Source organism: Leuciscus leuciscus (assembly GCF_965113295.1).
Source record: "Leuciscus leuciscus genome assembly, chromosome: 1".
In the NCBI taxonomy this organism is placed as follows: Eukaryota; Metazoa; Chordata; class Actinopteri; order Cypriniformes; family Leuciscidae; genus Leuciscus; species Leuciscus leuciscus.
In genome coordinates this window covers 41275408-41302734 of record NC_138725.1, presented here as the reverse complement: position 1 = coordinate 41302734, position 27327 = coordinate 41275408, and the positions used below count along the sequence as shown (strand labels likewise).

General features: G+C 38.4%; 1 protein-coding gene across 1 annotated transcript in view; it reads right to left on the bottom strand.

Annotated features, from left to right (window-relative positions):
- Positions 1–27327, bottom strand: part of prkar1b (protein kinase, cAMP-dependent, regulatory, type I, beta) — a 59818-nt gene that overhangs the window by 27470 nt on the left and 5021 nt on the right. The window contains exons 3-4 of the mRNA XM_082137509.1: positions 25666–25836; positions 23832–23923 (exon numbers count right to left, since the gene is read on the bottom strand). Of these exons, the coding sequence (XP_081993635.1) occupies positions 23832–23923; positions 25666–25836 (263 nt within the window). The remainder of the gene's footprint in view (positions 1–23831; positions 23924–25665; positions 25837–27327) is intronic.

Genomic DNA, 27327 nt, shown 5'->3' with positions numbered 1-27327 from the left:
TTTCCGGGTGGATCATCAAGACTATTGGTCCTCCTAATTGTCAATCATTCTGGTGATATGTTTACGTAAGGCCGTCGTACGTGCTCGTCCTTTCTGCGCATGCGCACTTTCAGGTGTATATGTGTGGTGAGCTACGGTTTCAGCCATTCATTGAAGCTCGCCGTTCTCACCGGGTTTTTTCAAAATGTCTGAGGGTCGCAAGAGAAAAAGTGTCTATGAATTGTATGACAAGAAGAGAAAGGCCTCTGAAGAAAGAAACAAGACCAGTGTTTTTGGGAGAATATTTCACACGCTGGCGTGCGCTAAAAGCACAGGTTGGGCTTCCCACTGATCCCTCAGTCGCGAAGTTTCTACTCCACAGGTAAAGTTTTTGGCATGCTATTTGGAGAAATCCATTTAAAATCACTGCTAGTAAAAGTTAATGTAAGCTATGATTAGCGATGCTAGCGTTTAATAGGCGTTCCCTCTCGGGAGCAGGTAAAGTGTTGCGCATGTGCATTTTTTCAAAAAGTGGAGAGGGCGGTTCTTTTCTAAAATTCGGGAAAATCCTCCGCTATACCTTTAACTTTTATTTCAGTTTTAGTAATTTAGTACTTCTATATTTATATTATATACCTTCTGTACTTCTATCAAATTTAGTAAGTTAATACTTTATGCTTAAGTAAGTTTTTCATCTATTATTTATACTATTTTTATAGCAACTTTATTTCAAATATGATTTTTAATAGTTATAGATTTAATTTTAGTTGAACAATAACACTAGTGACCAATAGTGCCAATAGTACCAATAGTGACATTAGCAAACACCACTAATAATCCAACTAAGGCAGGGCTTAAAATTAACACTCGTCAAGCGCCAAATGCGAGTAAAATTGTGTGTAAAAACGGTGTTGGCGAGTATATGAAACAGTGTAAATTCCCAGTTGGCTGGTAACATTTTTATGAATCCTATCAATGCAATATTGAGATAACATGGACGTGAACAAACATGAAAGATGCTTGGGACAGTTGATGGGCCAGTGACTTTCATCGTCATGAAAGTTTAAGCCTTGCCAATTCAAGCACAAGAAGATGCGAAAGGGAACTCAAAATTTGTGTGCAAACATCTGAAAAGCGCAGACAGAAATCCACTCACTGCTCTAGGCTGAACAGCTCTTTTAACTTTAAGGATTAATATGTATTTCATGGCTGGTAAAAAAATATTTATGGCCAGTAAAGTCACCAGCCATTGGCAGGTGTGGCAAAAAGTTAGTTTTAGACGCTGAACTAAGGCAAACAAAACATGTAGGAACATCAAGCGGTTGTCAAAATAAGTTCCTTTGAGTTCATATTTGTGAATATAAAAGTAATTGCATGCATTGTACTTCAGAGGAAACAGTAATGCAATAATTAGAGGCATTGAAGCTCATATTCCAGTCTTGAGAGCAAATAATGGAGCATCTGGTAGGTGGTCTTCAGTCACAAGCACTTGGTTTTAGAAGTTTACTGAGTGTAAAGGATGTTTATTTAAAACGTTCCTCCACGAGAGCACTCATCAGTTGTCTGGCTGCGGGGATTCCCCGGTACTCAAAGCCATTCACAACCCCGTGGCGTTACTAGACTTACGCTTTCAGAGGGAGATGATGATGACGGCTCCCTGGAGAACTGAACCGCTGCTATTTCAGCGACGTAAAGTGGTTAAAACAGCGCTGTGAGTGGCTATTAAATGAACCAGGATGGTTAAGCTCAAAGTATGATGTCACGGAGTATGATGTCAGATGGAGGAAAGATCAGAGGAGAAGTCTTGAGGTAAAGGGACTGAGAAGGTGGCCGGTGATGAGCGGTGGTGAGACTGGTCTTGAATTTGAGAAAGGAGTGGGTGGGAAGTGTTTGAGAAGACTGCAAGGTTGGAGGAGGAAAGAAAGCTCTTGTAGCTCAACTAGTGGCGCTAGCAACGACAAGGTCATAGGTTCAATTTTCCAGAAACAAACTACTGGTTCAAAAGTTTGGGGTTAACTTCTTTCTTTTGATCCTGAATAATCACTTACAACAATATTTGTACATATCCAATATCTGGACATCTGACCTATGTCTAAACATGTGTAGCGATTGGATCATTCTAGTTAGGGAGGGAGACTGACGTAAACACAGACATCGAATACGAGTCATGTCTTGTGAAAGTAAACAGGAGGGACAAAAAAAAATTAATAAGGTCAAAAGATTGGATCTATGCATAAAACCTCCACAGTCTTGGAGATAAGCAAGCGCATATTTAATAACCAATGCTTATTTCCAAGCCATAAGTTGAGAAAAAATTTAAAAAAATTCAAGAAAAAAGACATTGAACATTTTTATTCTCTTCAACCAACTGTTTGAAATGCACACACAGGATTGTGGGATATCATAGACAGCATCCTTGTGTTTTGGATGCTGGTGTTCCCACAAGGTTATTTTAACCAGCAAGAGCACCAGGGTCAAAAAGATCATGCTGGATGACTATATTTACAGCTGGGTCCACCGGATATACTGGCACTAATGTGCAAAAACCAGTCTGGACCAACATAAGCTGGTGTTTTGAGCAGGGGAAGGAATTAAAAACTGGAGAGGTAGACAGCAACATGAAAGGGAACAGGGGTTTCGTCTGAACCTGTCTACAAATGTGTGGGAGGAGGAAAAGTTACTGAGTGAAAACATAAGTTTTGAGGAGTTTAGAAGGAGATTAGAGGGCAGTGGGATACATTGAAGAACACGAGATGTGTCACTGTGGATGTTGAAGACACTATGTATGATGTAGTAGAGCGTAGTCTTCTGGGAAAAGCCTGAGTGAGTAAAGTCTTCAAAGTTCACATCCAAAAACCACAAACTGATAGAGTGAGTGATGTTCACTGCTGTCAATGAATCAGCGGCTGATCAGCTGCTGGGTGTGAGAGAAGACGTTCTGTTTGATGACGTACCGCCAATGCAGCAAAATACACTAGCATTCAAAGTTTTTTTTTTTTTATAGTTTTATACTAATTAATGCATTAAATTGATAAAAAATGACAGTAAAGACATTCATAATGCTATTTCTTCTTCAAGAAAATACTGTGCTTCTGAACTTTCGGATAAAAAATTCATAAGAAATGTTTCTTGAAATGTTTCCAACCCCAAACCTTTGAATGGTAGTGTAGCTCTAGCAATGTTTTGGGGGTGAAATACAAGACAGTCCAAGAATTTGGTCTAGTTTACAGCTTATTCTGTTCAATAATCGCTTTAGACAGGGAGAGACTGACCGAAGCTACTAATCAAAGCTTGTGTTGCTTTTACATGCCACTTAGGGCCAATTATATTTTGTTGAAGATACATCATAAGGAAGACATGAGATGACATTGAGCGTCTGCACAGCGGTCTGTAAATGACTGTTTTCATGTGCATACGCGTGACCACAAAATCTAATGAGGCTCCTAAATCATCACCCCTTCTTTTCTTCTTTAATTGATTCTCACACTTTCAAAGGGAAAGTGTTAAAAGCACCAACATTAGGTCTCCTTTATTTGTTCACACAAGCCTGAGCCTGCCTTATCCTCGTAAACGTCAAGAGAAAAACACAGCTAAATGTGCAAACTCTTTAACAGATGATATCAAAATTAAAATGTGCACTTTGCTTTAAGGCAGCTGAGGTAAGGGGGTGTTTTGGAGCCCACTGAGAAAAAGGCATGCAGGTTAGAAACAAAATTAGGGTGAGAAAATGATGATAAAAAAAAAATTAAAATTGCGAACTCTTGCTTCAACACTTGAATGACGTAATTTTGACTTAATCATCAGTGAAGTTACATCAGAGGAAGAGGAATGTCTGGTTTAGAGCATCTGATTGTGACACTTAAACCCAGAACGTCTGCATGTCCTCTGGGTGTTTATGTTTCATGTGCAAGTTGAAGCTGCTACACACTCAGTGATAGTTCAACCCAAGAATGAAAATTCTGTCATCAATTACTCACCATCATATGGAGGCTTGTTTTCTCCACAGAATAAAACATTTTAAAAGATAATTGCGACTTTTTTATCTCACAATTGCGACTTTACATCTCACAATTCTGACTTTATAACATGCAAATGCGACTTTATATATCGCAATTATTCTGGGAAATAAAGTCAGAATTACTGCATGATATAAACTCGCAATTGCATGTTATAAAGTCAGAATTGCGAGATATAAACGTACAATTGCGAGATATAAACGTACAATTGCGAGAAGTAAACTCGCAATTCTGACTTTAAAACACACAATTGCGACTTTATATCACGCGATTCTGAGCTAAAGAGATGGAAACTCGCAATTGTGAGAAAAAAAGTCTGAATTATGAGATAAAAAGTCGCAATTACCTTTTTTACTTTTGATTCTGTGGTGGAAACAAGCTTCCATACCATCATGTCGTTACAAACCCATACAACTTTTATTTACCATCAGAGCACGAATTAAGATATTTTTTATGAAATCTGAGAGATTTCTGTCCCTCCATTTAAAGTCTATTAAACAAAAACTCTATGTATGTTCACTGATCAATGTTTATATGTGAATATAACTGTTTCTATTCCCATATAAACTGTTTATGGCCCACTCTATAAGACTATTTGCACATGAACTATATTTAGTATAAACAGGTATAAAAAAAACACTAAAGAAGTCACATCTCACTGCAACAAGAGTGAATCGTTCACTTAAAGCTGCTCTAAGTGATGCGACGCGTTTTTTAGGCCCAAACATTTTTTGTCACATACAGCAAACATCTCCTCACTATCCGCTAGCTGCCTGTCCCCTGAACACACTGTAAAAAAACACGGTCTCTCTAGACACCACAGGCTCCACAAACGGCAACAAAAACAAACTGGGCTCACCCGCACCACGAAACACAACAAACAGTGCTCCAGCCAATCACCGACAAGAAGTATTTGAGGGGTGTGGTTTGGGGGTTAGTGCGCATGCACATGAAGGGGGTTTGTGGAGGAGAGAGAAGCATGAAGAGGGAAGTTTGAATTATGGCCGACACACGACCAAAGAGACGACGTTTCGATGAACAAATTGCAAAGAAGAGGGACAAGGATAAGGAACGCACGAAGTCCCGAATTTACATCGGAAAAACCTTTTGAAGGTGGCGAGAACTCCGCCGGCAGAAGGGCTTCCGATCCGACATTCAGTTGCTCTGTTTTTGCAGAACAGGTAAATCCATTTTTCTTTCTAAACTGACGTTCATGTTCGCCAAACCAACACAAGGATGTAATTAGCTAGAACTATGCAGTCAGCGTTAGCTTTGGTGAATACAACATACGTTTCTAGCAGCGATCAATCTCTATTGTAAATGATCAAGCAAATTCACAGTAGGGCGACAATTTGTGTGAATGACTGTTTTCACCCACGGTTTGTTATGAATTTGAATGTTCATTTATAGGCTATTGACAACTTTGACGCCGCCGCCGTTGTTTATGCTCACTGGGAAACGCGAAGCTAACGTTATCTTGCTATTATTGCGTCCTTGTATGGGAGCTAACGTTATAACCTCAGGTGGCGAAACGATTAAGATAATGTTTCTCTTTTTCTGCATTCTGTTCTGCAATATATAAAAGCATTTATCTAACTTGGTGACATTACACATTGAATGAAGTATCAGTAAAACTTAACTTTGTTTGTAGTGACTATTTTGACTTTCCTTTATGCCGGAAGGGAGGGGAGGAGGGAGGAGACGGGATGAGGAGGAGGGAGGGTCTAGCTAGCCTCCGTTTTGTTTGACAACAATTCGAATGTCAACAAGAAGTTACGACTCCCGGGATCGCTTAGAGCACCTTTAAAAACATGGCTTTATGGTAATTTATGGGTGAAACATATTAGGTGCCACGTGTAAGCTGACTCAGTTTGTAGACTAAATGAATTATGTGATACAAACTGCACTATCTAATGATTTCATTACATTTGAATAAACAAAATGCATTTCATGACTGGCTGTGTGCATTTCAATTATTATGACCGCCGCTAGCGTAGCTAGCCGGTCATATAGGGATTGTCAAAGTTTTTTTTTTTTTTTTTTTTGTCACCTTACTGAATTTTTCGTCAACGATACCAGGGACACCGAAGCACCGGGGAACATGAAATTTGGTGGGCATGTAGCCCCACTAGACTTCTAAGGAAAAATTTCGTTTGGTCCCCGGGGGCCACTCCCCCCCCGCGCTGGGCCCCCCCAAACCCCCAAAAATGCAGTTTTTCCTAAATAACTACCTGAACCGTGGCACCGAGGATGAAGAAATTTTTATGGTATGTTGGTCTACTAGACTTTTACGGAAAAATTTCGTTTGGTCCCCGGGGGCCACTTCCCCCCCCGCGCTGGGGCCCCCTTAAATTTTTCATCAACGATACCAGGGACACCGAAACACCGGGGAACATGAAATTTGGTGGGCATGTAGCCCCACTAGACTTCTAAGGAAAAATTTCGTTTGGTCCTCGGGGGCCACTCCCCCCCCCGCGCTGGGCCCCCCCAAACCCAAAAAAATGCAGTTTTTCCTAAATAACTACCTGAACCGTGGCACCGAGGATGAAGAAATTTTTATGGTATGTTGGTCTACTAGACTTTTACGGAAAAATTTCGTTTGGTCCCCGGGGGCCACCTCCCCCCCCGTGCTGGGGCCCCCTTAAATTTTTTTCGTCAACGATACCAGGGACACCGAAACACCGGGGAACATGAAATTTGGTGGGCATGTAGCCCCACTAGACTTCTAAGGAAAAATTTCGTTTGGTCCCCGGGGGCCACTCCCCCCCCGCGCTGGGCCCCCCCAAACCCCAAAAAATGCAGTTTTTCCTAAATAACTACCTGAACCGTGGCACCGAGGATGAAGAAATTTTTATGGTATGTTGGTCTACTAGACTTTTACGGAAAAATTTCGTTTGGTCCCCGGGGGCCACTTCCCCCCCCGCGCTGGGGCCCCCTTAAATTTTTCGTCAACGATACCAGGGACACCGAAACACCGGGGAACATGAAATTTGGTGGGCATGTAGCCCCACTAGACTTCTAAGGAAAAATTTAGTTTGGTCCTCGGGGGCCACTCCCCCCCCGCGCTGGGCCCCCCCAAACCCAAAAAAATGCAGTTTTTCCTAAATAACTACCTGAACCGTGGCACCGAGGATGAAGAAATTTTTATGGCACATCAACCTAGCCCATAATCACTCATTTGTGATTTGCGCCCCTCCCATAAAAAATGAAAATGCAATATTATTCTGCTTTAATCGCCCCTATCTTCAGTGGAGATGTTCAGAACTGCACCATATTTCATGTGTATGATTAACTTGACAACCTCTGGGGGTATCCTCTGCTAAGTTTTGTAGAATTTCATCCATGGGGGGGTATAAAATAAATTCATTTATGTGCACATTTAGTGACTGTACACTCATCGGCCTGTAGATGGTGCTGTTGAGCGAAGGGTTGCTGGTTTAGGATGATACTGTCACACACACACATGCAGGAATACAAACAAACGCAAGCATGCACACACACTGACATCCACACGCACAGACACACACCCATACACACACATACAAATCCACATGCACAGACACACACACACACAAACACACACGCGCACACATGTACGCACACATACATACACGCACAGACACACACACACACACACACACACACACACACACACACAGACACACACATACACAAATACACACACATACACACACACACACTATTACTTTTTTTAGGTATATACATAAACACGCAATACAGCCAAATTACTCCACGTCATTTATTTTTGTGGAAAGCCAGTGCAGGCCTGAGCGGCGGTCATATTTTATACCGCGATGCGGTACATCTAGTTTTACACTATTTTTATGTTTTTGAAAGAAAAGTCTCTTCAAAAATACAGTAAAATCAATAATAATGTGGAAAAATATTACTATTTAAAATAACTGTTTTCTATTTGAATATATTGTACAATGTAATTTATTCCTGCGATCAAAGCTGAATTTTCAGCATCATTACTCCAGTCTTCAGTGTCACATGATCCTTCAGAAATCATTCTAATATGCTGATTTATTCAGAAACATTTCTGATTATTATGAATTATGATTATTATTATTATTATTAATGCAAAAAACAAATCAGGATTCTTTGATGAACAGAAAGAACATCATTTATTTGCTATATGCATCTTAGAAAATGCACATTTACATTGACACAACGCACTTGTCTTTTGTCTTTTGTCTTGTCAAAATGGCAAAACATCCACATGCGAATGTGTTTATGAAGCGCCGACCCTGTTTCACAACAGATAGAAAGGGACAAAGTCAGACTGATAAAGCGTCATTAACAACTTTGCTCGGGATTATCAGTGATTTCCCTGTATCAGTATCACTGTAGGGTGGAGAAAAGCACACCCACTAACATAAACGTATATAAACACACACACACACACACACTGCTCTTATCAATCATGAGGAGCAGACGTGTAGATCTGTTTATCCACACTGCAAAGGGTTGCTATGAGGCAGGGAAAACCCAGTTTAATTGGCCACGAGCTACGTGTTTTTATGTGTAACATCGCAGCTGTTTTGGACACACTTTTTCCTTTGGGATCCATCTGTCTGTCTGAGCTCGGAGTATGCAGTCTATCTGTCTAGTCTATACGTCTGTCTATCTCCCAGTCCGTCTGTCTTCCTTCAGTGATGGATGGATTCATCGACAGTAACACCCACACTGAATCCAAGCCAAAGGAGTCAAGCTCGAATGATTGGCTGGCTGTCAGAAGCATCTCTTAAATGTAATTTAATCAGCCTCTTAAAAGGAAAATGAATGAATATTTATAGTGTTGATGAGGCAAGCATCAGTGTTACCCAAAGAGTACCAGCCAATGAGGTTTAACGGCAAGTGTGGCAACCTCATCCTGCACGAAACACACAAAAACACCTCACACGTTGAGGAAAACCAGCTGAAGTAGACAGTGGGCTTTGAGGCAGGAAAAAGAAAGAATGCAGGAATGTTTGGGAGGGAGGAAAGACAGCAGAACAACAGGAGGAAGCCAGAGGAAAAGAGAGACAGACTGGGATGGAGGGAAGGAGAAACAATGGTAATAATTGTCAGTTTAAGACAGTTGAATCCACTGTTAAGCTTCGGCATACAAAAGAAAATCAACACGACACCAGTGAGATTAAAAGTAGAGCAAATGGACATTGTAGCAGTATTTCACAACATTAGTGTTTTAATGTAGTTTTGATCAAATAAAAATAGAGTCTTGGCGAGCATTAAAGACTTGTTTCCAAATCATTTAAAAATCTTACTGACCCCAAGCTTTTGAACGGTAGTTTCACTCACTGTATGTCAACAATTGATTGATTTTTGTTTTGTTTTGCTTTTAGTTTGACTGAACAATCGATTTTATTTCTCCTAAGGAATCTAAGACAAATTTAAGACAATGTTGATACTTGGTCAAACCCACATTAATTCTCCTGAAATATGAAAGATCAACATCTGAGCAATACGGTTTCCTTCCAGGTCAGTATGATATTGCAAAATGGAAAAATTTGATAAATACTAAGCGTTTGTGTATCCTTGCATATTTGGCACACATTATCAAGTTAAAAAGTTACAGATTATTACACTGTCCAAAAAAAGGTCAATAAATCAAACTGAGGAAATCCAAATGTCTCTCCCCACATTTTATTATATGCCAATTTCATGTCTTTGATATAGCAGATTAACAGTATAGTATGAAGTAAACTTTTTCTTTCAAGCATACATTTCTACCTTTTGGGGTTTTTCTCTTCTATGGTTTAAACCTACAGCATTTGGGTTATGGATCTTCTTTAACCACTTAACCTCTCTCTTCCAAGCAATTATTTATCTTTCTCTGTTGGTTTAAGTACAAGTGTTTGAAATGTCAAGGTTTTCACCTCAAAATTAAAACAACAGTTCTTTCTTTCTTTTGCTTTCTTTTCTTTTCTTTTTCTTTTCTTTTTTCATTATACAACTATTTTTGTTGTGAATAAACTTGGTTGATGCTGAAAAAGAAGATGTTCAGACAGGATGATATGGGGATAGGTTGTCATCAAAATAAATATTTAAAAATAAATAAATCTTAAAGGCACTTAAAGAGGTCTTGATTTTGGGTTCATGCTTGAATGTTCAAAAAACACATTATTTTATACATATTTGACATTGTTGCAGCACCAGTCTACACAGTCTGTCCCTAACGCTCAGGGGTGTGTTTCCCAAAAGCATTGTTAGCCAACTATGGTCGCAAGTTCCATTGTTATATAGTTCAACGAGTCGGTGTTTCCCGAAAACATAGTTCCAACAAACATTTGCAAACAGCATCGCAAAGTTGTGTGGTTGGAACGACAGGTCTCGAGCTGTGGTTAGAAGCATAGTTTCTTGTTTGCATGACACGTGGACTTAATAAATCCTTGTCGTGAGCAAAATAAGCAAGCTGACATTCAGTGCAGTCTATATATTTTATTTAGAATACATACAAATGTAATTTACATCTTTTAGTTTGTCAAGAGATTTAAAGCGTTGTTTTTGAAGAGTGCGCATGTGCGAACGTGCTCTACTAGGTAAGAACGATCCGATGATTGAATCTGGAAATAAAGCAAAATAACAGAGAAAAATTGAGAAATAGTCCTCAGATGTCATGTGCGTAATTTATAGCGAAACATCGAGCATTAATTCGATCTCGAACAGATTCATTAAAAGTAGTTATTACTCCAACAGATGCGTGACATCATTTACCAAGGTGGTTGAACGATCAATTTGCAACAATATGGTTTCGGGAAACAGTCGTGACTAGCTAGTTGATTTCTTCAACGATGCATCGTACTATGGTAGTTAAGCAGCGAGTTACGTCGTTGTACGGGAAACGCACGCACCCCTATTTATTTCCTGTCTCTATGAAGCCCCTTCCTCAGAAAATCACAATGTGCTCTGATTGGTCAGCTGGACCAGTGTGTTGTGATTGGTCAACCGTTTCGAGCGTGTTTGGGAAATGTCACAGCCCTTACCATAACCGCTAGTTTCAACACACTACTAACTCAACCAGGCCTCGCCCCATTTTTTGAGTAGGCCTGGGCGGGAATTATTTAAATGAGGAATATTGTGACATGTTCGTTCCCAGAAGAAAACGCAACACTACAAAGGAGGCGTTTCAGAGAGGCACTGATATAGAGAATAACTACTTCAGGAGTGACTGTGCTTTGTAAATTTGCAGACTTTTTTCATGCTCATACAGCAACATTACACATTAAAAGTTGAGAATGTAAAAAAGCATAATAGGTCCTCTTTAAAATAGGCTTACGTTTTCTTATTCAAAATATAATTATTTCTTATTTTTTCTTTTTATTTTGAGGTGAAATGTGACCCTCGGAATTTCTTCATGAGAGTCTCCCTTTTGAACCACAGTAGAGAAAAGGAAAAACAAAAAGTGTTGACAGGACAGAGGCTCCGTCTTTCTCACATGTCCAGATCACAAGGATGACCGTCTCACCTACACACACTCAGACAGGAAATAAAAACAATATAAAAAAATTCAAAAGCAAACTAAAGTGTCTGACATTTCACAGGAAGAGCTGCCTGTCTTGGAATCATTTGTTTCTCTATTTCCAGCAGAGGAAAAGGGGAGATGTGTTTGAAGAGGAAAGCTCAGCACAAATATCTCACCCCCTTTTGTCCAGTTTTAACGGGAAAGGCTGTTTACACTGCTCACAGGAGGAGACGAGAGGAAAAGAGGCCTAAAAGTGCTGGAATTGCATTTACTGGAACAAATTTAGAAAGGCAGCGCAGACAGATCCAGCTTCTACTGATTATTCTGCACACATTGCATGGCATACAGACACCTGGACCCTGAAGTAGAGGTTGACTGGAATGGGTGTTTTAATGGCAGATGCCAATCTCTAGAGAACAGTGACAATTGAGGCCGATGACAATTAGTGCTGAATTACAATATATAAAACAATTTAATATTAGCAAATAAGAAATTTAACTACATTTTAAAATAAATAAATAAATAAATGCATACATTTATTTTTATATAAAATAAATAAATGTATAAACAAGTAAATTAAACAAATTACACTTACAAGTAAATAAATAAATACATAACTGATTAACTAATTATAAATAAATAAAAATAAATAAGTAATCACTGACTATAACTAACATACATTTATAAATAAATTATTTTTTTAAATAAAAACAAATACATATACATTTATAAATAAGAAACTAAAAAAAAGTGAACAAGTAAATAACTAAATAAATTAAAATTAAAATACATTTCAATTAAATTACTAAGTAAATCGATAAAATTGATTTAATTTCAGCAATAATTAAATACATTTTTATAAATACATATATGCATTTATCTACAAATTATTTACTTATTTATTTATAAATAAGTAAATTAGTAATAATATAGTAAATAAATAAATGCAAAATTTGCCTGAAATGTATTCAAATATATGTCAATACATTTTAATTATTCAATTTAACATTATATTTTCTTTGAAATTTATGCAAAGGTATTTGAAAACAGTATGTTTATCGACCAAGAATTATTAGTTGATTACACAGTTTAGCAGATTTTTTATTTTTTCAGAAACATTTCTAAATCCCTTCAGAAATGTTCACCGATACCGTTCCAGTGAATTCCAGAGGGATCGCAGGGAACGGGTGGGTGGTAGTGGGTCAGGTCAGGGGGCCCAGACGGGCCAAAACAGCCCATTAAACACTCTCACTCCAAAGACATGAGAGTGAGGACGGAAAAGAGGAATATAAAAGAATGCAAACAGGACGAATGTGGAGATAGAAAGAGCTGCTTCTTGCGGCGACTGACCTCATTAGCAGAAACTCCCTTTGTAACAGCACAAAGCTATGCTAAATATTGACCACACACAGACTCGCACTTTACAACAGCACTGGTAACACTCGCGGGGTAAAACTGCCACAGCAATTCTGCACGGGAAGAAAGACGAGTGAAACTTCCAGCTGGGGACAGCCTTCACTGCACGAACACACACACACACACACACTTGCTGCATAACTGCCCAGACAAACATCCATGGGTCAAGTCAGTTAAGGCTATTCATTAGCCAGCCACTTTTCCTCCTCCTTCCTGGTGAGAGTGTGTGTTTGTACGAGTGCGATTACGACATCGCTGCTGCCAGAGCAAACACACCTGTGTGGAAGCTGTCAAGTGCCTCCCAAAAGCGGCCCACATCACAGCCAAACATCGCAGCTTCCTGTGGGCCAGAGTTTAACAGCTCACAACAACATAACAGCTTCAAATTATACGGTGTTGATAACCATACAGCACTGCTATATAACGTCATGCGCTCATTTTCTCCGCTCTGCTGTCTGGCACTGCATGAACCGGTCCGATTGTGGATCATCTTGAGTCACGGACATCTGAATTGGACAAACAGCATCTCTTACAGGATGGACCGTGCAACTGCAGGGGTCTCATGGGTATTGTGTTGTGGTCTTCTGTTTCCAGCCGGGATCAGAATGGCAGACAGTTTACACTACTGATTTTTTATAAAGTGACAGTAAAGACATTTATAATGTTACAAAAGATTTCTAATTCAAATAAATGCTTTCTATTCATTAAATAATCCTCAAGGAAAATAAAATAAAATCACAGTTTCCACAAAACAATTAAGCAGCACAACTGTTTTCAACATTGATAATAATCAGAAATGTTTCTTGATCATCAAATCATCATATTAGAATGATTTCTGAAGGATCATGTGACACTGAAGACTGGAGTAATGATGCTGAAAATACAGCTTTGGTCACAGGAATACATTACATTTTTAAATATATTAAAAAAGACAAATTAATAAAACAAATTAATACAGCCTTGATGAATATAAGAGACTTCTTTCAATAACATAAAAAAATCGTATGACCACAAACTTTTGAACAGTAGTGTACATTAATTTCATTCGGATCACTTGCATCAGCAATAGTCAGACTATCAATATTACGCCTCCATAGAAACCCTAATTCTAATATATTAAACTTTGGGTGTGCTACGTGTCATTCAAAGCAATCAGGTTTTTGCTTGGTTGATGACAAAACAGTAAAAAATAGCAAGCAACCAATCAAAACACCCCAGAAACTGCATAGCAACTGATGCTTAAATGCCTTCTGATGCCTTCACAACTGCATAGCAACACCCTGGCAACCACCCTGGCAACCACCCAACATGTGACAAGCGAAATCAGCATGAAGAAGAATGACTCCTCAGCAAAATCTGAGCACTTTTACTGTTTAACTAAAACTATTACAAATTTCTGTAACTGAAATAAATCAGAAAAAAATATATAAATATTAGATGAAAAACTTTAACGTAAGTGTATGTATTTTAGTTATTCAGTTCAGTTTTTTTAAGTTTAAGTATTAAAATTACTAAAATTACTAAAAATTTTAATGAAAACTGAAAATATACAAATAAAAACTCTAAAAGAGTATAGCATATAATAATGCTAAGATAACACTGGCTTCATACCAATTATCTCATTCAAATTACTAGAAAAATTCAATTCTGCTAAATCTACCTCATTAGTAGTTAAAGGCCTCATCAAATAAACTAAAATATTTAAAACAAGCGCACAAGGAAAGGGGGAAGTTTGTGAATTAATGTAATTTATAGAGCGTTCAGTATAATTCTGCAGGCTTAGATGCCAAGCATAATGAAAATGTTGTTTAATAATGAGCCTATGATTAATGCCTAGACCTCATACGTTGATAAAGAGCCCCTCTTATAAACCGTTCATCTCTCGCTCTTCCGAAGAGTGCATCATTTGAGCACAAAAAATGGACAGCCACCTGGTGTTGAAGCGTTTGAGTAGATTATGAGACAGATCTAAGTGTCAAAGATTTCCTCCATTAGCCTGAGCTCTGAAGCTGTGATTTGGGTTCATCCGATACAGCCGCAGCGTTACATCACCCGCAACTTCCTCAGCACCCCATTTCCTTTGCCTAAAACAGACTGGGTCAAAATAAACTCGCCTTAAAAGACATCTGCTGCGTGTGTGGCCTATCAGATAGTCCATGAGCTGTGCTATTTAAAAAACACTTAAAACCAAACGGTTGATGATCAGGACGTCTCACTACAGTTTTTGCTTGTAATGTTCATATGCTGTGACAGAAGAGATCAGATTCAGAAATGACCGTTTAATGCCAAGGTGCTTCGCTGAGAAGTTCATTAATGATCTGATGCACTTTGTTGTTTCCAAAGATGTTCACTGTCCATCAGCACTGGGATATGAGAGCAAAGGGCAGAGGCTGCTGGGTCAAGGGTCAAGGGTCAAAGGCCAGAAGGGTCATTACTCGCTGCTTAATTGGTGGATTACCCCAGCTGCATGCTCTACTTTATGTGAACGCAAGGACACACACACACACACATTAGAGAAACTAGCACTGGATTAACTAAATCTGTGTGCGGAGGAAAAAGCATTTAACAGTTTGGTATATAATAACTGTTTATAATAACAGTTTTCCACTTTGAATATATATTATATTGCAATTTATTCCTGTGATCAAAGCTGTATTTTCAGCATCATTACTCCAGTCTTCCGTGTCACATGATCCTTCAGAAATCATTCTAATATGATGATTTGAGGAGATTTTTTTTTTTATCAATGTTGAAAACAGCTGTGCTGCTTAATATTTTTGTGGAAACTGTGATACATTTATTTCAGGATTCTTTGATTGATAGGATTTTGATAGAACAGCATTTATTTGAAATAAAATGCTGCCTTTACAGTCGCGTTTGACCAATTTAATAAATTTTTGCTGAATAAAAGTATTAATTTCTTTCGAAAAATAATACTGAGCCCAAACTTTTGAACAGTACTGTAATTTCCATTCATGCAGCAGGGAAGTGAATCAGCCCACTTACTTCACAGTGTCACATTCTGACCTGTGCATTTGTGCTTCAGACTGTCCGTCTGCGCTGCAGAGTGACTGCGCTCATGGTTAAGTGTCGACTAATGCAAGAATTTCATTGAAGATCCAACACCATCCATGTGCTCAGGCAGGTTGCAGCATGCAGTTTTATGCAGTGATTTGAAGGCTAAAGCTAGATAAATCAAAGTAATCCCTATAATTCTACCAAGGAGAGGAAAAATCTTTGGTCATATATAATGGAAACCTTTAGTTATCATTTGGTCATTTATTGCTGTTACAACATGCAATTATTAGAATGAGCACAAGTACTGACAAGGCCACATGAACTACAAATATAATAACTGCATCTCTTTTAAAAGGTGCTGAAGAAATATAGATCCAAGTGTTCAAACGATTCCCAGACAAATTTAATGAGCAACATATTATTAGTGGTGGTTGTTTAACTCTTACTGTACATTTTAGCTCCAGACAAAATACCTCAAATTGTGCTTTCTAAGTGCCAATCAGCAGTAGGGGGCGTGTCCACTCATGATGGGGGAGGAGAGAGAGTGAGCCAATCAGCAGTAGGGGGCGTGTCCACTCATGATGGGGGAGGAGAGAGAGTGAGCCAATCAGCAGTAGGGGGCATGTCCACTCATGATGGGGGAGGAGAGAGAGTGAGCCAATCAGCAGTAGGGGGCAAGGTAAATAGCCTACATAAAGTATTTGAATTATTAAATAAAAAATAAAGCAATTCATTATTGTAACGTTTTCAATCTGTTTTGGTTTCGCTTTTATTCTGTTCCCTGTGCTGCTTTTCCTGAGTTCTGTTTGCCAGTTAGTTTCTATGGTTTCTGATTGGATTACATTCACCTGTTGTTCATTTAGTTAACTTGTAATCTCTGTGTATTCATACCCTTAGCTTCCTAAGGTCATTGTTCCGTGTCATCTTAGTATTATGTGGTTATGTTATTCTGTTCTCCTGCGTGTTTCCTGTCCATTTTGTACTTTACATCTTTGTGCGCTCATTACAGCCACATAGTGTGACAATTATAGTGTAGGGCTGCAATATTATGACAACAATCATTGTTGCCGATTATTGCCTGATATTGTAATAATGATTAATAATGTCAATTAATTGAATACTTTAAAACTTAAAAGTTTTTTATGTTGGGCTGAAACGGCACGTCATATACTGGCTAAACAGACAAAACAAGCTTAAAGTCTCCCATAGTCAATAATTGTATCCCTTAAAACTCATCTTTGATCACCAAAATGGCATATTTAAAGTTTTATTTCCTGCGGAAAAAAATATTCATGACTTTAAATAGCTTGAATGTAACTCTACACCCTCACTTCATTTAGTACACGTGGCTCATGAATATGCAAATGAGCCCTGCCTCCACTCACTCATACAGGCTCATCTACAAGTCAATGTATCAGAATGGTGTGTATCGCTCTCTACAACGTTGGACACATAACATCAATTAATATGATTATTCTTTGGCTTGACTACGTTATCAAACAGCTAATGATGCGTTACATTATATAAAAATATATTCTCTTGAGACTCCCTTGCTTCACGGCATAGTTAATGATATGCTAAAGCCCGTCCGCACATTGATGTGATTGGTTACAAGGTAGTTTGTGACGTCAGAAACAACAGCGATTTCAAACCGTGTTTTTGAGATTGTCTTTGGTTCACTGCAGTTTTAGGTAGAAAATACTCAGCAATAGTGTTGACTTGTGAATTTACACATGGTTTGTCTTAAAGCATATTAAAAACACCACATAGACATTAAACATAAAACATTAAAGGAACACGCCGACTTTTTGGGACTTTAGCTTATTCACCGTATCCCCCAGAGTTAGATAAATGTCCATACATACCTTTTTCATCTCCGTGCGTGCTGTAAGTTTTGCCTGACGCACCCACCGCTAGCCTAGCTTAGCACAAAGACTGGATGTAAATGGCTCCAGCTAGCATACTGCTCCCAATTAGTGACAAAATATCACCAACATTTTCCTATTTACATTTTGTGATTTGTATAGTCACAGCGAGTACGAATAACAAGGTCACATGAGACACAGCCATCTTCTAACCGTATACATACTGGGAACTATATTCTCAGAAGACGAAGCACTGCTACTTCTGCGGAGTGATTTACTCCAATTCTGAGCGAACTCTGCTCCTCACCATGGGGGCTTCTCAGGCGCGGCGAGCAAATCACTCCGCCCAAGTAGCAGCGCTTCGCCTTCTGAGAATATAGTTCCCAGGCTGTGTCTCATGTGACCTTGTTATTTGTACATGCTGTGACTATACAAATCACAACATGTAAATAGGAAAATGTTGGCGTTATTTTGTCACTTATTAGGAGCAGTCGGGACTTTTTTTTTTTTTTTTTTTTTGATCGGGCTTTGGTCGGACTCGGGCTCATTTAGCTTTTCTCCTTTCATCGTGCCCGTAATATACGTGCAGAGCGCAGGCTACTGTATGAAATATTGTTATATTGATAAAATTATAAATATGCAATGCAATATGCGATTACACGAGTAACGCGACGCGCGTGCAATGTATTAGGTGACAGTTGACTGTGCAGAGCATCAGGGAGAAGTTGGAGCGTAAGGAGTTACTAAAAGTTCCCAATACTTCAGGAAAAGCTGCATTTTGAAAGAGTTTTGATTTGATTACCACAACAAACAATGAGCCTGAAGCCTTCAACAGTGGATGCTATTCTTTTTCTTCACAACACTCGCGAATAAACAGTGAATGAGCCTAACGTTACTCAGTTCAACGGATTTTTTATTTATTTATTATATTTGTATTATTATTTAACGTTAGCCAGTTGGCGAAGAGTTCTTTGAAGAGTTCGTTGGTCTTCAGTAAAGTTACTTAACATCAAAAAAAGGTAGGCCGAAAATCTTTATTTACTGCTGGATCACATTTGGCTATATAATATTCTCTACTGCATGCTTATGGTTCTTTGTAATGGACAGTCTGTATTAATATTTGTCGGCATAATTGTCGGTGGTGGTAGTTATGTTTGAGGCCTATAATAAAATTTTACCTAGCGTGTGTGTGCGTCTAGCAGAATCATCGCGCATCAGAAAGCGCGCGTCAGACAGAGCTTAAAGTGATATCAATGTTGGTCTCGGGTCGGGTTCGGGCTGAAAAATTGCAGACGTTTTCGGGCTGGGGCCGGATTATGGCTTGAACACCACGGGCCAGGTCTCGGTTAGGGCTGGATGTTTTGCCCCGTGCAGGGCTCTAAGCAGTATGCTAGCTGGAGCCGTTTACCTCCAGTCTTTGTGCTAAGCTAGGCTAGCGGTGGGTGCGTCAGACAGAGTTACGGCACGCACGGAGATAAAAAGGGTATGTATGGACTTATCTAACTCTGGGGGATATGGTGAATAAGCTAAAGTCCCAAAAAGTCGGCGTGTTCCTTTAAAAACTGGATTTTAACCATTGGGGGATTTTAAGAACGTTTATGAATTAGTTTATTGCTTTTTACGAATTTGAAAAAAAATCACATTTGTTTGGAAGCATAAAAAAAAAATAATAAAAAAAAATGTCACACTAGCAATAAATTATATACAGAAAGCAAGCAAGAATGTTCCACATCACTAAAGTGGTCTATCTTGCTAACGTGCACATGTGCTGACAGACTTGAGATTCTCTAGAGACAGATCCATCCATCCAGTGAAGAACGTTAACAAATTACTCACACTTCACTCAGTGTGGATAGAGACAGCTTAGCTGCTTTTCCACCGTCAGGCCAAACGGTTCTCTTTGCTTAACCGTTCCATTCCGTGCCGATCCGGCCCAGCGAACACGGATATAGTTTCATTTTCCACTGTGAGCCTGATAACGGAGCTCTTTTTAATGTAATAGAAATGTGTCAGTTGTTGCCTTGGTAGTGAAAGAGTTTACAGACGGTATGAGATCTAAACAGCGAGCGTGTTATGGAGGATGATCAGACATTTCTTTTAATTTTATTATTAACTTGTGCTTACTTTGCTCAAATAGTGCACGTGGCCAGCTAAAGAGCTAATTCACGCCGTGCTGAACCAAGCCCAAAAGGAAATATAACTGGAACCATTTCTTACCATTCTTAAAACCGTTCGGCCCGACGGTGAAAAAGCAGCTCTTGTCTTCTTCTTTTTTTTTACCATTCCATCAGTTTTTTAATGTACATTTTTGGCTAAATAAAAAACAACAACAGTTTTTTGACAAAATTCTACCTAACCCACCTTTCTTTTTCGACTTGGACCGCGTTAGAAACTCAATAGCCACACTAGCTAGCATTACAAAAGCGTGACTGTCTACTTTAAAGGTCATTTTTAATAGTACTGTCTGGTCTGCAGGTGCGTGAAACAGCTGTTCCCCACAATCACAGTGTGAAGTTTATATCAGATATGAGCAGGAAACCAGATAGCCATTATGCTAAGAGCAGGTTAACATTATAAAAGGGGAGCTAAACAGATGTGTTTGGACACGATAAAGCTACTCTGAGTTATCAGCAGATATTTATCCTCCATCAAAACAGTTTAAAATCAAACTAACCATGCTTTTATTTTATTTAGCCGTAGTTTGGCGCTATAATGATGTTATACAAAAGAAAACATTATTTATATAGCAAACAATAAGAGGCCATGCTAATCTCCATAGGCTTATCTGTCTAATTCTTGCAAGTATGACGTACATGCACTGATTTATTTCATGTACAGTACGTGCAGAAATGTGTGCATGCAAAACCACAACACAACTTCTGTTCTAAAGGAATTTAAAAATAGATGGACAATCTCTCTGTATATACAGTAGCTACTCAGTTCAGTGGTTCATTGCAGCTCAAGCACTCGTTACTGCTGATTACTGGTATTGTGCTTTTTTTAATTAGAAAACAATGCTCTGTTGTTTGAGATTCTGCAGGGCCCCTGAGAAGAGAGACAGAGAGTTGGGGCCATAGACAGGATGGTGTTCAAATCAAGCAATGAAGAGTAGGTTCTGACTGAGGGTTCATATATTTCATATTCCATATTTCACCCCAAAATCAAATGACAAAAAAAGAAAAGTTTGCACAAAGAAAATGAATCCCATTTTAGAAAAATATAGTTTTTTTTTGCATTGTAATATTATATTTGTAACATTTACACCCAAATTCTTGCAGCAGTGCCACTCGATTGCAATTTAGCCGTGTTGATTAACTGGTAAAATACTGGAAGTGGCGCATTCCACGGACAAGAATCCATGAACCGCATTATTAGACCATTTTCTAAGGCTGCATGATATATTAAAGCCATTTAAAATCATAATGTAGCATAGTGCTATTGTGAGATCGCAAGGGTTGCGATTCAATTAAATAAGTATATGCGCTGCAGGTTTCAGAGTGAAGCACAGCGCTTTGTCATTTGTCAAATGTTTTATCCGATAAGAAAACATGAAAGAAACACATTTACCGAATGGTAAATGCTACAGTGGTTGTAGCATTTCTAAGCTCCTCAACACAATTTTCTCTTCACTGAAAGGACACCATAAAATAGATGACAAGATCAATTCAGCTTACAAAACCAGCAAGCTTCTATTAACTACTTATATGTCTTTCATTCTGACCCGACTCCCAAGGTCAAGTTCAGCAACAGATTTCTTCCTGCATTAAATTTGCCACTGGTCTATTCCCATGCCACCATGAGGTAACTGCTTTTATTTGCCATGGCAACAAAACCACACTAGACAACGGGTGGGCCCTAGGGTGGGCTATGCCACATGCCAGATACTCCCTTACAATATCTGCCATCTAGCTGTAATGTTTAACTCCAGTGGTAGTGACACATCCAGTGATCATAACAAGACGCTCTTACTGACTGCAGTGTAATAATGTAAACAGTGTATGGCATGTTCTACTATATATGGCCATATGTGTGAACGCCTGCAAAAGCGAACAGGCAAATCTGTGCCAGTGGTGACAATGATGCTTACATTTGCAAAGCATATGAACCTAGGGCACCACTTTAGCTGGTGTATGCTGTTGCCTTTTGAGTTTACTGCACAGTGCACACATTTGGGATAGTAGTAGCCTAGTGGCCATAGGTCAAGATAGGTAAAATGCATTTTAAAAAAACATTACCATTCAAAACATTTTTGAAAGAAGACCCGGGAGCTTATGCTCACCCGGGCTGCATTTATTTGTAATATTGTGATATTGTTAAATATTATTAAAAATTCAAACAACTAAAAATGTTATGTATCCTTGTGATAAAAGCTGAACTTTCAGCATCATTACTCCAGTCTTCAGCGTCACATGATCTTTCAGAAATCATTCTGATATGCTGATTTGATGCTCAAGAAACATTTCTGATTATCAACAGTGCTGCTTTATATTTTTGTGATAAATATGAAGAAACTAAATCTGTTTTTTCTTTAGTCTTTACTGTCACATGTGATCACTTTAAAGTGCTCCTATTATGTTTTTCAGATATTATCTGTCATACAGTGTGTAATTTAGCAGTTTGTGAATGTAAAAGGTCTGCAAAGTTTCAAAGAGCAAAGTGCACAACAAATAAAGTTATTGACTCCTAAAGGAAGGGAAAGGAGGAGTTTAGAGTAACTATTTTCGAACAAAGTATTTTCGAACAAACTGCTTTCAGAGTTTTTGAGAAATGAGTGCAATGAGAAATTAAGTGATGTGCAATGTATATTATGTGAAAAGTGTTTTTTGACCTTTGATGCATGGACATTTATTGTAGAAAACCTCAAAAACAAAATCAGGAACCTTTAAAATAGCATAATAAGGGTGAAAGTGATACTTTCATAAAAGAAAAATCAAACTGACCTGGAAACTCTTCTATTATTTCTAATTAAAGTCTTTATTTGTTCTAGTTAAAGCGTAGAGAACTGCCGACTGTTCACGGTGCATCTGCAGCATGTCAGACTAAAATGAAATAACCCTGAAATAATGTCATTTTCCTGTTATTTACCAGATACTGCAGAGTCATAATCTGCTGCACCTCGGTTTGACCATGTCAAGCATGTTGCTTTGACAGCATCACGGACACACATGCAGATAATTGGACATTGTGCTATTCTGTCGCCAGGAGCTAATATTCCGTAACCATGGAAACAATGTTAATGTCCTCCAAAAATCAGTCAGAAATATGAAGTGTGTTCTGGAGCTTTCCGAAGAAAAATTGCAACATAGGGCTTAAAGTCTTAAGATGATGTACAATATAATCAGTCTTTTCCAACTAAATTTGCCTATAATTCTGACAAATAGTGACTGTAATATATTCACAACAGCCAAAAAAATAAATAAAAGCTATCAATCTTAAAACACGATAGCATGCATCTGCAGCTCCTGGCAAGAAAGCCTGATAATAAGTGTGGTGAATTTCCAGCTGAGTGCTGGATGTTTTGGGGAGTTTCGTGTGTTCTCAGAGAGGGTTTAAAAGCAGAAAGCTGAGAGTTTGTTCCCTTCATGGTGGATCTGTATGCATAATGGATTCGCCTCAGCAGTGAAACTGTATTCCGTGCACAAAGACGGAGCAACCTGAGCGAAATTCCTGGTAGACTGGGAGAGGCGTTTTACTTCTCGTTGTTTAGGGTTTGTGGCATCTCCCCGACTCAAAAGCCAACAATCCACGCAACACAATTTCCCCACACCCACATTAAAACACACTTTCCACCACTGTCAGACACAATGCCTCGTTTTATTTCGACGCAAGTTGCCATGGTGACAAGAGCAACAGAGCGAATACAGTGGCCACTCACAAGCCCCCCTGACACGACTCACACCCTCACCCCGCTAAATGCACACAAGACCAGTGCTGACAACCAGAAACCAGCTGGGAACAACATGACCCGATTCATAAGACTTCATAATACGGAATATAGTGTGACTTATAATACCTGCCAACAATCTACCTGAGACGACGAGCATTTACCTTCTCTCATTGTCATCTAGGTGGGCAAACAGCACGTTCTTAGAGATGGCTTTGGCCAGGGCGGTCATTGTCTTGTAGTCCTTTGGAATGACCTATAACCAAAGAAAACAATGAGTTACTAGATTAAATGTAGGTTTTCCAGGCATTTTGAAGTTTCTGCAAAATAATATCTAACTACATTTGCGTATTTTTACCAGAAACTGTGAGCCCAACCTCGAGTCTCTATGATATTCTGATCACCTTTTCACCCATTTTATCATACACAAGGCAAAAATGTAACTCTGATTGCTTACAGAATTAATAGTACACGTCTTCTCAACAATGCCCATGATTTGAGGATTCATTCACGTTCATACTGGAGCACAAATGATGCGGGAGGTGTTGTGTACCGATGTTTAGTACTTAGGGTTTGTGGTAATTAAAGGAGTGTTCTTTGAAGTTTACTCATAATGTTAATAAAGTTGGCTAATGTCACTGCATAGGAAACAGTATCAACACCCACTTGCTATTGCATCCGAGTAAAAGTTTTAAAAACATTATCCATATAAAACAGTCATTTACAGACAACATATTATGAAATCGTTTAACTTACGGTATTTCAAAACTTACGGTTTGTGCAGCTGCTGTCAGATATAATACACGTTCAACAAAAGTTTCTTTGCAAACTCTCTGTGCCTCGTTTACAAAACAAAATGATCCGAACAAACATTTAATCCTCCGACACGATCCGGGACGTCATTTAAATGAACCATCCACTTGTTCCTGACACTGGTAATTATCCTGGACACCAGGAATATGTCAGAAACTGAGCATGCATTTATATACTGTATCCAGTGTAGACAGCCTCAGTGATTATAATGGGTTTCTATTTGTTTTTGACGCGACACACATCCAGTGTAGGCAAGTGTCATGATGTATAACTATTTGTTAATGTCTTGCTCTGGAGGCAGGCATTTGCAAATGTATTTGGCCATGTGATGTCAGATCCCGCAATATCAAAACGAGCCGTTTTTGGAGCTTGATTAAATAAATGCTTTGTTTATAATGAGGAGAAAGTTAAGCTATGAAACTTGCAGGATGTTTTAATGGTACAAAGACCTCTTATATGTCAAAAGATCAAGGAAAATTTGATTTATCATGTCATGAACACTTCAGTTATAATTTGTGCCTTATCAAATTGCCACTTATTTTTTTTATCAAAATTTACAATCAAAATCAGTCTATTATCGGCAAATAAAACTATTACAAATAATTTTTGTTAATTGAAATAAAGCTGAAATAAAATATATAATATATATAATTATTAAAGGAAAAACTTCATCTTAAAAAAACTTGCCTTAGGAAATAACTGAAATAAATAAGTTAATACATAATACTAAGTTTTAAAATAAAATAAATTAAAGCTAAATAGAAATATATCAAATAAAAGCAAGTTCAAAATAATAAATACTATAATAGTATATAAATAACACAAAAATAACACTGGTGCTTAATTACGTTTACAGCAAATGTTCCTGGTGTTATTGTGCACAATTCAGTGAATGTATTCTAAAGAAAATACATTCATAGCACGTTTCGACTTGTTTTCTGCTTACATAATTAAGGTGGTACAGAAAAGGAAAACAACTAATAATATCATAAAATACCATTTCCATCTAATCCGGATGTTTAGATTCCATCTAAAACGTATTGTTAATGCCAATTTTTGTCATCTATAATGAAAAAAAAGTATCTAATGTGAAGACGTGGTATTGAATCTGGGTTAGTACTAAAGGGAAGAATCCAAAACAGGGTGTTTGAAAATAATGCCAATTTAACTGCAATTTGTATTAACCTTTCTGACGTAGCTGACGGCATCCTCCTCTGTGTAGACTTCAGCACTGACCCCACCTCTCCGGCGTCTGGCCTTCACCACCGGGTTTGGAGGAGGAGGAGACACTTCATCATCGTGAGAGTCCGACTGCGAGTTGGACTTCTGGCGGGCCATGATCTGCTTGCATTCTTCCTGTGGAGAGAGGAAGTGAATGATACATATGATTAGACATCCATTTGAAAACATCGAGAGGATTGTAACCATCTAATGAAGGGCTGGATTTTTCATCCTCATTACACAGGACACACAAAAACAGGTGCGAAGTTAAAACAGCAGACACAGAGAGGGTAAAGCTACGATTAAAAAAATCACGATTACAGATAATAAAATCTACTGCATCTAAAAGACTGAAACCTACTGTGAGCACAGACAGCAGACACAACAGCACTGAGATTTCACTGGCAGCGCGAGAGAGGGACAGTGAAAGATTCCCGTATGAAAGAGGGAAGAACAATGAAGCTGCATGCCACAGCACAAATGATGTGTGTGTCCATGAGACAACTAGTCAGAGAGTCTACACACAGTCTTACGGTACTTTACTGCATATGCGGTGGACATATGTAATATTTATGTATTGTGTAAACATACTATATATGATGAATTTGTAATAATATGTATAATATTAATTTTTATATACATATGTATACATGTAAATGCAATATATAGAAACACACACGCAAGAGTGTCAGTATTAATCCACATATTGATTTCTTACTAAATAAATATTTTGCATAAAACTACACTCACAAGCCACTTCTTTATACACCTGTTCAACTGCTCGTTAATGCAAATATCTAATCAGTCAATCACATGGAAGCAAATCAATGCATTTAGGCATGTAGACATGGTCAAGACGATCCGCTGAAGTTCAAACTCATCAGAATGGGAAAGAAAGGTTGTTGGTGCCAGACAGGCTGGTCTGAGTATTTCAGAAACTGCTGATCTACTGGGATTTCCACGCACAACCATCTCTAGGGTTTACAAAGAATGGTCTGAAGAAGAGAAAATAGCCCGTGAGCGACGGCTCTGTGGGTGAAAATGCCTTTATGATGCCAGAGGTCAGAGGAGAATGACCAAACTGGTTTGAGCTGATAGTTGCAACAGCAACTCAAATAACCACTCGTTATAACCGATGTCTGCAAAACATCTCTGAAAGATGTGTGAAAACACGTTGAACCTTGAAGCAGAAGATCGCTGGGTGCCACTCCTGTCGGCTAAAGCTGGGGTCACACTAAAAGATTTTTTTAAATAATATAAGATTTTCAAAATGTGAGAGACCACAAACATAATGATAAGAAATCATAGATTTAACTGATTTGTTCTTCTAGTGTGTGGAGTGCAGCGATGTGATCAGGAAAGCGCAACACACACTAGATTCCTTTCACAAAAAACAGAGTCCTGCCTGTGAACACGGGAAATCTCGCAAAATCTTTAGCATCAAACGTGACTTTAAAGAAAACAAACATGGCGGACAACTTGCAAGGAGAAATGCCGCTTATAGTGTATGGACTGTTTTTACAGAAAATTTGCAGTGGGGAAAAAAGAAAATTGTTTGAAAAATGAAGAAAATGAAGTCGTGGTGACGGTGTGAACATGGACTTTACATGTTACAGTGCGAGATGG